Source organism: Neopsephotus bourkii, unplaced genomic scaffold (genome assembly GCF_033783945.1).
Source record: "Neopsephotus bourkii isolate Nb327-2 ecotype Australia unplaced genomic scaffold, CSIRO-AGI_Nbou_v1 NB_1232, whole genome shotgun sequence".
Classification (NCBI taxonomy): domain Eukaryota; kingdom Metazoa; phylum Chordata; class Aves; order Psittaciformes; family Psittacidae; genus Neopsephotus; species Neopsephotus bourkii.
The window spans coordinates 477501-489558 of NW_026901717.1; the positions used below are offsets into that span (position 1 = coordinate 477501).

A 12058-nucleotide genomic window follows, 5' to 3' on the forward strand; every position below is an offset into this window, starting at 1 on the left:
CAATGTCCAGCTGGAGATCAGTAACAAGTGGTGTCCCTCAGGGATCGGTGCTGGAATCGGTCATGTTTAACATCTTCGTCGCTGACATGGACAGTGGGATTGAGTGCGCCCTCAGCAAGTTTGCCGATGACACCAAGCTGTGTGGTTCGGTTGATACGCTGGAGGGAAGGAATGCCATCCAGAGGGACCTTGACATGCTTGTGAGGTGGGCTGATGCCAACCTCATGAAGTTTAACCATGTCAAGTGCAAGGTCCTACACCTGGGTCAGAGTAATCCCATGCACAGCTCCAGGCTGTGCAGAGAAGAGATTCAGAGCAGCCCTGTGGAGAAGGACTTGGGGGTGCTGGTCGATGAGAAAATGAACATGAGCCGGCTTCAGTGTGCGCTTGCAGCCCAGAAAGCCAACTGTATCCTGGGCTGCATCAAGAGAAGCGTGACCAGCAGGTTGAAGGAGGTGATCCTGTCCCTTTATTCTGCTCTCGTAAGACCTCACTTGGAGTACTGTGTACAGTTCTGGTGTCCTCAACATAAAAAGGACATGGATCTGTTGGAGCAAGTCCAGAGGAGGGCCACGAGAATGATCAGGGGACTGGAGCACCTCCCATATGAAGATTGGCTGAGAAAGTTGAGGCTGTTCAGCCTGGAGAAGGCTGCATGGAGACCTCATAGTAGCCTTCAAGTATCTGAAGGGGGCCTATAAGGATGCTGGGGACGGACTCTTCATTAGGGACTGTAGTGATAGGACAAGGGGTAAGAGGTTAAAACTTAAACAGGGGAAGTTTAGACTGGATATAAGGAAGAAATTCTTTCCTGTTAGGGTGTTGAGGCACTGGTATAGGTTGCCCAGGGAGGTTGTGAATGCTCCATCCCTGGCAGTGTTCAAGGCCAGGCTGGATGAGGCCTTGGGTGACATGGTTTAGAGCGAGGTGTCCCTGCCCATGGCAGGGGGGTTGGAACTTGATGATCTTAAGGTCCTTTCCAACCCTAACTATTCTATGATTCCATAAAATTAATATTTGAAAAAATATAGCACATTGCTGTTCATTTTCGTGAAATTTTAATTTCAGTAATGTATTAGAATGTTCAAGTAAAATTATGATTACTCTGGCACTGTAACTGACAAATAAATGAGGTATTTTAACATCTTTCTCCAACAATATACTTAGAAGACATAAAAGGTATGTAAATATTAGTATGATGTGGAAGAACTGTAATTGCAGCGAAATGTCAGCTCCCTTCTTTTTTTATAGAAAGCGTTCCTTGCCCACCTTACTGAAATTCTGGTAGGCAGGTATAAACTGTAAGACAAAATTTTAAACCTTAGGTTCCTAAAATATGACCACTAGAACAAAGAGGATGCTGTCTAACAAGACATTCTATGCTTAAAAGCAAGTTACAAAAGTTTTTCAGCAAGAATTCTTGTTAACATAGCTTCAACAAAGCATAAGTTCTTGACAACAACGTGTAAGTGCCCACTTTTGAAACTGGATAATTTTTATAAAATGGAAAGACCAGTTACTGAACAGCAAGGTTACTAAATCACATGAAAGGTATGGTGGGTAAATTTACTACGATTACATTGAATTATTTTGTTCTATTGAATCAAGTTACAAAACTAATGACATTGCATGCTGAAGAAAGTAACTACCCTCACTAATTCTCAGTAAATATTACTGACCTGATAGTTTAATACAAATTAATAATATTAATATGATTGAATAAATCCAATGTTCTGACCAAAAATATTCTTAAGACTAGAAATTGCTAACAAAATGCATAAAAGACTAGGATTAACACAACAGAAATGTGAAGCTGAAAACTGTGTTTTATCAGCCATTAAAGAAATATTTCTGCAGTGGATGCCCATCTCATACAAACCCTTTTTTTTCTGTTTGTTTGTGGAAAGTCAGATTTTTGGGTGCTGCATTTCTTCTGAAAAACTCATCCAGGTTCTTTGAAGAAGCTAATTTTCTCGTGCTGTCACCCCTATGTCAAGTACAGATTCTCCGTCAAATAGCAGTATCTAAGCTACATTATACTGTGATGAATTTGAAACCAGGCAACAATTCTTGGATGTTTATTTAAAAAAGTAATAATTGTTATTTTAGAAATATCAATTAACTGACAGTTGCTGTGGTTAAATTTTATTAGTATCCTTGGGACCACAGCTAATTTAGGTAGAAAATGTACTGGATTTCCAAACACAGAGAAGACTTCCAACAGTTTCTTTGTACTCGTGCAGTAAACCGATATCCTTTTTATTCCTTAGAGAAAAGGCATCAAAGGTAAGACTACTTTGAAATTTTTCTCGATGTCCAAACTTCTGTAAGCTGAGCTCCCATTTCCGCAAGGAACAAACTTCCTCCATAAGCAAGTCAACTTCAGCTTTTCCTTACCCTAACACTCAGCAGACTTTAAAGCACAGAACCCCCTTCTCCAGCCACTAGGTAAGGAATGTTATTGCATGGAACGCTATTCCATGGAGCAGGAGCCAACTTCTGTACCCCTTCTTGCTTGCTTCCCTATATCACTAGTATTGCCAGTACATCTCCTGGAGCAACATTTGGATTACCATCCATGTTGTTATCACACAACAATGAAGCAGAGCAGCATACCTCCTCCAAACCTCCTCTTAAAGTGATCGAAGTCCTCATAGGCAACACAGGAGACCCTGAACTACCTAAAGGAAACCAGGTATGTAAATCCTTAATTCCTGACACCCTTGTAAATGCTCTCATTGCTGATTTAAAGAATTCACTTCTATCCCACACCGTCTCCTCCTGGTGCTTCTTAAGTCAGTGTATATACATGACTAAATAATAACTATCTCAGTCATAATAACTGACCTGAGAGCCTAACTCCAGACTGCAGAGTTACAGTGAACGAAACATTTATGCAAAATGTAGAAGAGACAGATTAAAATTCCTCTTCTCATTTACATTTATTTTTTAATATAATTTTCATTTATTAATAAAAAGGGGAACAGCTTCAGTGCTGTATTATACTTGTACGTCCCACATTCCCAAAGGAGGAACTTGAACTTCAGTCTCTCACACATCAGATGACTGCTTCTGTCATAAATCAGTATTTCCCACTGCAGAAAGTTTCAACAGATAAGTTATATCTGAACAAAACAACAAACCTGTGCGTATTTATTTCATACCATATTTTGTACCATTTTGTGCTCTTTCCATACCAAACAGCCATCTTTTTTGGTGTCAAGTGTCTTTATAATATGTATTTGTTTATTTTAATTAAGCTTTCTTTAGTCTTACTGCTTTATCACATTTGCCTTTTTCATACTTGTTTTTCTAAAGTACATCTTTTCCTACCGTGTTTTAACATATTTACACATCTGTCTCTCACATTGTATACACTTTTCTCCCTCCTCTTTCTCCTACAATCTGTTCGCTATCTAGTTGCTTGTGTGTTCTCCTTTTTCATATTTCGAAATCTTTTATATTATCAGGTTTGTATTCCTGAATTAACACATTAATCTTACCTCTTCACATAAAACCTTGTGAACTACTCTCAAACCTATTACACAAAAGATTGAATCTACACAACAGAGTTTGATATAAAAGACAGAAGGAGCAGTGTTATCTACAGGAACCACATAGATGAAAAGAAAAAACACATTTCTAGCTACTCAAATTCCCACAGGGATGTTTCTCCTTGGATCTGTACTTTCCAACGTGTATCAGCCCCAAGCCACTAAGAAGCATGGTAAATTCTAAGCCTTTGACTGCTCCCTTATTTCACACATGCTTTAAGAGAAAAGGTTATGTTTGTTCTGTGTTTTTTTGGTTGGCTTTTTTTTTTTTTTTTTAGAAAGTGCTGTACCAGATAGAAATAGTTTATTTTCTTCCTTTAACTTCTCGTTAGGAGAGCAGTATCAGTTCATCCTGCTCAATCCACTGCCCACTGATAATTCCAGCTTTTACATCCCTGTTTTCAGTTTTCACAATAAGGGAACTGAAACTTGCTTGTGGTAGTCTTGCAACTCTCCAGAGAAAAAAAGCAATTGGGAAAAAGCTATGACTTTGACCTACCTTACCTTCTGTTTGATTGTTTGTCAAGTTTTGTTTAAAGGAAATAAGAGGTGATATTTCTGAACTAGTTTCTGCACAACAGACATTTAAGCACCACTTTGGCTTTTTTTTTTTTTTTTAATTAAAACCTAGGCTCTTAAGCTACCTGTATGTGTTTCACACTCACAACAGATCAGCAGAATTTTCAAATCCTAGACAGTCTGTCAAGAAAAAAAAATCCGCATTCTCTTGTCATCAGCACTGTAATCTTATGCTTTGATAAGTTCTGCTGGTTGCATTCAATGATGAGACCTGTTCTTAGAAGAAACATTGGAAGATCAAGGAAAGTAATTCCTTACTTCAAACTGGCAACGCTGTACGAGGAGACATCACAATTTTCATTCAGGCCATTTATCGTTTAGGCCAGTTATTTTCACTTCATACCAGACAGAAGTGTCTAAATCAACTAGAGGACTGAATGCCAGAAAACCCAGAAAAGGATGTAATTTTTATTATTATTAACTAAAATTGGAGTCCTTTTACTCACTCTACTGTAATTTCCTGCATTTGGAAGAGCAATTTATATGATTTGCACATGAAGTAGACATAATATCAGTGTATAACTATCTGTATTCTCTTTTTAGTCATAACATAATGATTCCAAATACCTTCAGTCGGGTTCGATGTCCATAAAATACTGCCTTGTCTAACCAGACACACATCTAATTCCCATTACAGGATACAAAAAACAGGAAGACATTTAATATACTACAACTTACTATGATCTCATCTTCATTTTGCATAAAAAAAATCATTACAAATAATATGTGTTCTAAACATGTAACACATTTACCAGAATTTTAAGATGCACAAAAAGGGACAGTGCATTTTACAGTAGCTGGAATTATTCAACTAAAAAGAACTATGAATTTAAAAACCACATTATGAGAGAGAAAGAAGTAAAATCATAAGAACACAAAGTCTGAAGTCCCAATGAGATTGAATGATTACATTTATTAAAAGATATTTTGTGATCAAACTCCTTGGGTTTTCTTCCTTTGGGTTTTTAATTTTAATAAATAGAGAAGTATTCAAAATGCAGAAATATATAATCTGTTTTTTAAGTATAATAACCATTTGAGGGAACAGAGGTCTGAAAACTTTGCCACTTTGGCACAATCATTGCATAAAATATACAACAAAACAGGAATATGACCTATAACTCTCCTCTACTAGAAACACTCCTTTAAAGAGTATCTGTTAAGTTAGGGATCCCAGCTTTAAATACTCAACCTCTCATGTTAGCCAAGACAGCAGCATCTCTAGGAAAGAATTAAAATGCAGGCATGTAAGCATTGGTATAAGGATTTAAGCAGCAACTGCTCTTTGGTTTCTTGAGAAAACATCTGGAATTTGCACTCTAGGAGTTAACCTCCTACTCTGGACCTACCATACACCCATATTACACTCAATAAACCTAAAGTGTATTTTTTCTGCCTCCCAGTATTAATTTAAAATGAATAAAAACTTTGTATCAGAAGAAGGCAAGCATCACTTTCACAAGACTAGGCTTCTTTTTCACACAAAGTATAGTCTGGTGCTTTGTTAGTGGGCTAAAGCAAACAAAAATATTTTAATGGTCTAATGTTTGAATAATTTTTCTTTCTTTGCTTTATTAAAAAACCCATGTTTGACGAGAACCATTTTCTATACTGAATACTTTAAAGCCAACTGCAAAGAATTAAACTTAATTTTGCAAAATGTGTAACAATCAGTGACAGCACTGACATGTAGAGCAGAACATTAGCTTAACTTGGTAAATATAATAGAAATAGCGAGTTTTAAATAAAATTTTCTTATGTTTACTGCTTTAAGTTTCACTTAGGTAGCACGATGCAAGAGATGAATTACACCTGTGAAGTTCCAGTGTTAAAACACATTACACAAATTGTGCGTTGTCACTCACACAGATGTAAATGTAACAAAATAGTGTCCATAAAATGTAAATGTTTTTTACTGTCAAGTATTGATAGGTGAATCAGTATTCAGTGCAAAACTGAAAAAGACTGTGCCTCTAATAAATTCAGTACAAGCCTAGCAAAAAAGCCTGCTGTTATCATGAAAGCTCGTGTTATCATGAGATTACAACAGACGTTGAGTGAGAATACGTACAAATTTAATGAAATGTAAAAGAAAACACTTCAAATCATAACAAATTTCTGTAGTGCTTTCTATTGCATCTCATCGCCTGCTAAGGGCTCTTGTCATGTTAGCTGCCATATTAAACTACATGGCAGCACCGCCACAGCAACACGACACACAACCAAATTTATTTTTTTTTACTGTAAGAGAGAAACTTGGTTCCTTTAGAACAAGGTCCTGGAAGAAACCAAACAAGCATTCCCATCATAAATGAAATAGTTACATAGAGAAATACCGGACACTGATCCACAACATAAAACATTGCAGATTTAGAGCTCTTCACATACAGGAAGACACGCACATATGTGTATGAACACATAACCATATACACATGTAATTTCACTTACCTCAGCAGCTTTCTTTATGTATGGCATCTGCGTGCCGCTGTCCAGGTCTTTGTTAATTATAAGCCTCCTGGCCCACTGACCTGCTCTGACAACACCGTTACCATGAATCAGGACCAAGAGCTTGTCAGGATTTGTCAACGCATCTTCGCTCATAAAGATAAAACTCTTTGGTTCACTCTCTGTTGCATCAACCTGCAATTAAAGATCACACAAACTTGCATCAATAAAATGCACAAAAATGCACCACTACAAATTTTAGAAGTACACCTGTAAAGTTAGTTTTCTAACTGATAAGAAAACCTTCACCATTTGACAACTATTTGCATGAATATTACAAGGACTAATGTGTGCCGAACACTAAATAAAAATAAAGCAAAAGCTAGTATCTGTGGAATCCTACTTCAAAACATGAAAATGGACCGCAGCCTAGAAGAGTAGTGCAACTGGGACTTCAATCAAAAAAAGCATGCGAAAGCGTTGAAACATCAATTTTTACAGAAATGTACTGGTAAGAAAGAAAGTCCATAAAAGAACAATTGAGCAGAGGCTGTCACGTAATTTCTAACTTCTGATATGCCTGAAGAAACAATAAAATTCTTCCATAATATGAAAACATTCTTGGAGACTTCCATCTTGGCCACGTCAACATAAATACCCAACAAGTCACATAGTAACCACTATCACAAATTTGTCTATTATAAATTTAATAGGATAGGCCTAATAAAATACAGAAATACAACTTGGGTCTAAATAATGGCTTCATTAAGAGTTCTGCACTGGGTCAATGATTCGCTATTCTGCTGCATTAACAGACTAACAATCAGCTCTGATATTCAGTAAAACACAATCTAATTCCAACATTTATTCTTAACTCAAGAGAGTAAAGTAGCACTTTTTGTTCAATAAAAACAGAAATTCAATACAGTTCAACACTTGGTTTAGCAAGCTTGGGTCAAGGGAAAAGGACTGTGCTGGTGTAAACACCATGAGTGCTGAAAAAGCATTCTGTCTACTCATTGTTCCCTTTCTACCATACGAATACAGAAAAAAAGGAAGAATAAAAAAGGCAAATCTCCCCCTCCTACTGTACTCCTCCCCCTAATGGAGTAACTGTACAGCTGCTAGGAACAAACCAGAATTGTCTAACACTCTGCAGCAGCACAGAAAGTCAGGCCAGGATATAAAGTTTACAATGACACAGGAGACATGGCTATTTGGATTATCGTATTTTTTTTCTCTCATATACCTCCCATATGAAGACAGGCTGAGAAAGTTGGGGCTGTTCAGCCTGGAGAAGGCTGCATGGAGATCCCATAGCAGCCTTCCAGTATCTGAAGGGGGTCTATAGGGATGCTGGGGAGGAACTCTTCATTAGGGACTGTAGTGATAGGACAAGGGGTAATGGGTTAAAACTTAAACACAGGAAGTTTAAATTGGATATAAGGCAGTGCTTCCCTGTGAGAGTAGAGAGGCACTGGAGTAGGTTGCCAAAGAAGCTGTGAATGCTCCACCTGACAGTGTTCAAGGCCAGGTTGGACAGTCTTGGGTTTACTGTGAGGTGTCCCTGCCCATGGCAAGGGGGTTGGAACTTGATGATCTTAATGTCCTTTCCAACCCTAAGTATTCTATGAGTCTATGATTTTATGATTCTGTTCTGAATTACCCTTACTTAGGAAAAATTAATTTTTCATGAACCTCTATACTTTTTTTTAATGCAAATCCTACCTACCAAGTATACTTTTCAGCACAAGTACAGGCTCAATGGAGACTGGACACAGCAGCCACAGGGAGAAGCTGGAGAGAAGCTCTGGACAAGGGCCTGCAGGGACAGGACAAACGGGAATGGCTTTAACCTGACAGAAGGGAGACTGAGATGAGTTCTTAGGCAGAAGTTCTTCCCTGTGAGGGTGGGGAGGCCCTGGCACAGTTTGTCCAGAGAAGCTGTTGCTGCCCCATCCCTGGCAGTGCTCAAGGCCAGGTTGGACAGGGTTTGGAGCAACCTGGTCTAGTGGGAGGTGTCCCTGCCCATGGCAGTGGGTTGGAACTGGATGAGCTTTTAGGTCCCTTCCAACCCAAACCAGTCTGTGATTTTTATGACTAAGTCAATAAGGGTACTTGAGCAAAAAATTCCTAACTGGAAGAATGGTAATGTCTGTCTTCAACATCTGCTGTAACACTAAAGACTTTATCCCCTGGCACGAAATGATAACATCTCCTGTGAGGAAATAAACTCACACTTTGTGAGAAAAGAAAAACATAGTAAAAAATATGCCCTCTATGAAAGGAGTTCAGAGGATGTAAGTACAGGTATCACACTGGGGCTATGGTCAGATCACACTGCCACTTCTGAAGTGGCAGTATTGATAGCTTAAAACTTAAATTGGCTTAGGTAAAACACCAGAAAACACTAAATCTCACAACAGTACTTGGCAAGATATAACTGACTTTTGCACACAAACTTAATACCTATGATAATGTAATTAAGAAAAACATTGCAAATTTGTATTTCTGTCAAACATATAACTTGGCTGTACGCCAAGTTAGGATTTCTAAACTAATTTCTTGTTTTGCAATCATATGTAAAAGACATAACTACTTCACAATTCGCTGTCCTGGGCTAAGCAGTAACTGTCATTTTTATCCTTCTTAGTAGCTGGTGCGGTGCTGTGGTTTTGACTTTCAGCCTGGGAACAGTGCTGGTAACACTGATGTTTTTACTTGCTGGTCAGTAATGTTTAGTCTCACCAAGGACTTTATGAGCCTCATGCTCTGCCAGGGAGGAGGGGAAGCCGGGAGGAAGCAGAGACAGGACACCTGACCCCAACTAACCAAAGAGATATTCCATACCACAGCACGTCATGCCCAGTATATAAACTGGGGGCAGTTACCCGGAAGGGACAGATCGCTGCTGGGGTTGGGCTGGCTACTGGTTGGCGGGTGGTGAACAGTTGTATTCTCTTCTCTTGTTATTTCCCTTATCATTAATATTATTGGTGGTAGCAGTAGTGGTTTTGTGTTATACCTTAGTTACTGGATTGCACTTATCTCAACCCATGGGAGTTACATTCTTTGGATTGTCCTCCCCATCCCTCTGGGAGCAGGGGGGGAGGAAAGGAATGGGGAGTGAAAGGGAGACTGTGTGGCTGACTGAGTTTAAACCACGACATCTGCAAAAACATTAATTTTTAAGAGTTAAAAATACCTACCAACATCATAAGAAATAACTCTTCATTCTCTTCCTCAAATTAATCACATATGGAAACTTTTTTTCAAGCTAATTTATCTTCAAACAGTAGTAGTTCATTAGATCAAGCTTTCAATAAAGAAAGCACATAGAAGTCACTCCTCTGCACAGCCCTACTTTATTGACAAATCAACGTAGATACCATTTAGTGTTAGACACACTGAGTCTGCATAAAGTAATTTGCATTTATCAGCCAACTTCTCTTCTGACCTACTCATAAACATTTACTTCTGACCCCTTATTTAAAAACAAATTCAACAAATCCAGTAAAATGTTGAACTTCAATCAGTTTAATGTAACAATTTCATTCAACGTCTTTATTCACATGCAGTAACAATCTTCCAATAAACTGTAGCTAGGTATGTCAAACCAACCTAAACACTGCTAATAACCTGCTGTTCAGAAGTACTGTTTAAAGCTGAAGTTTCCTTTTTTCGTATCTATTTCTCCAATGCACAACTATACCTTCAGGTTTACAAATGTACGCAGTTGTAGTGAATTCTCTGAGTTACATACTCTACATATATTTATGACTTCTTACGGTTTTCAAACACTGAATTTTTCCACGAGTTCTGTCTCAAATGAGCTATCACCTAATACAGCAGTAGCTGTCTACAGAGTAATTCAGCAGTACAGCAGTTAGCATTTTGCACAGCTATCAATATATAGGGTAAGATAAAACTATACCTGAAATCTACCCTTACTGCTGACATTCATGCTGACACATTGACAATGACTCAGTTTTTATTTCTCAGACATCATCAATCCAAGATGCACAAGACTTGACTAGGCACTAGGCGTCTTTTATCTGTACACTGAAGTTCTTAAGATTGAACATTCGTCCTGGGTTCAGCAGTACCAGTCATTTTTTCTCCTTCTTAGTAGCTAATGCAGTGCTGTGTCAAGACTGCACTGGAACAGGGGCAAGCTCCAGCACACCTGCAATACATTGATGACATTATTGTGTAGGGCAATACAGCAGAAGTCTTTGAGAAAGGGAGGAAAATAACCAAATCCTGCTGAAAGTTGGTTTTGCCATAAAACGGGGTAAGGTCAAGGGACCTGGCACAGGAGATTCAGTCTTCAGGAATAAAATGGCAAGATGGATGTCACAAGATCCCCACAGATGTGATCAACAAGATAGCAGCAGTGTCTCCACCAACTAATAGGAAAGAAACACAAGCTTTCTTGAGTGCTGTGGAGTTCTGGAGAATGCACATCCCAAATAACAGCTTGACTGTAAGCCCTCTTTATCATGTCACCCAGAAGAAAAATGATTTTAAAAGGGATCCTGAGCAACAACGAGCCTTTGAGCAAATTAGAGAGAGTTCATTCATGCAGTGGCCCTTGAACTAGTCTGGACCTGGCCAGATGTAAAAAATGTACTGTACACTGCAGCCGGGGAGAATGGTCCTACCTGGACCCTCTGGCAGAAAGCTCCGGGGGAGACTTGAGGTCGACCCCTCGGCTTTTGGAGTTGGGGATGCAAAGGATCTGAGGCCAGCTATACCCCAACTGAGAAAGAGATACTGGCAGCCTATGAGGGGGTTTGAGCTGCTTTGGAAGTGACTGGCACTGAAGCACAGTTCCTCCTGGTACCCCGTGGCCTGTGCTAGGCTGGATGTCCAAAGGCAGGGTCTCCTGTACACATCATCCAACTGATGCTATATGGAGTAAGTAGGCTGCACTAACTACACAACAAGCTTGAATAAGAAATCCTAGTCGTCCAGGCATTCTAGAAGTCATCATGGACTGGCCAGAGGGCAAAGATTTTGGAACGTCACCCAAGGAGGAGGTGATGCATGCTGAAGAGGCCCCACCGTATAATAAACTGTCAGAAAGTGAAAAGCAGTATGCCTTCTTTTACTGACGGGTCCTGCCGTACTGTGAGAAAGCATCGGAGATGGAAGGCAGCTGTATGGAGTCCCAAACAACAAGTTGCAGAAACTGCTGAAGGAGAAGGTGAATCGAGTCAGTTTGCTGAGGAGAAAGCCTTCCAGCTGGCCCTGGGCATTGCTGAATGAGAAAAGTGGCCAGTACTTTATCTCTATACTGACTCATGGATGGTAGCAAATGCCCTGTGGGGGTGGTTGCAGCAATGGAAGCAGAGCAACTGGCAACCCAGAGGTAAACCCATCTTGGCTGCTGCACTGTGGCAAGATATCACTGCCCAGGTGCAGAACCTGGTGGTGAAAGTACACCATGTACTCTGGCCATGTACCAGAGTCAGGCC

At 39.4% G+C, this 12058-nt stretch overlaps 1 protein-coding gene across 2 annotated transcripts in view; it reads right to left on the minus strand.

The window, feature by feature from the left end:
• ARB2A (ARB2 cotranscriptional regulator A) overlaps positions 1–12058 on the minus strand; it is a 290622-nt gene that overhangs the window by 220864 nt on the left and 57700 nt on the right. For both annotated transcript variants that reach the window (XM_061364339.1, XM_061364340.1), the window contains exon 6: positions 6582–6773. In XM_061364339.1, coding sequence (XP_061220323.1) covers positions 6582–6773 — 192 coding nt within the window. The remainder of the gene's footprint in view (positions 1–6581; positions 6774–12058) is intronic.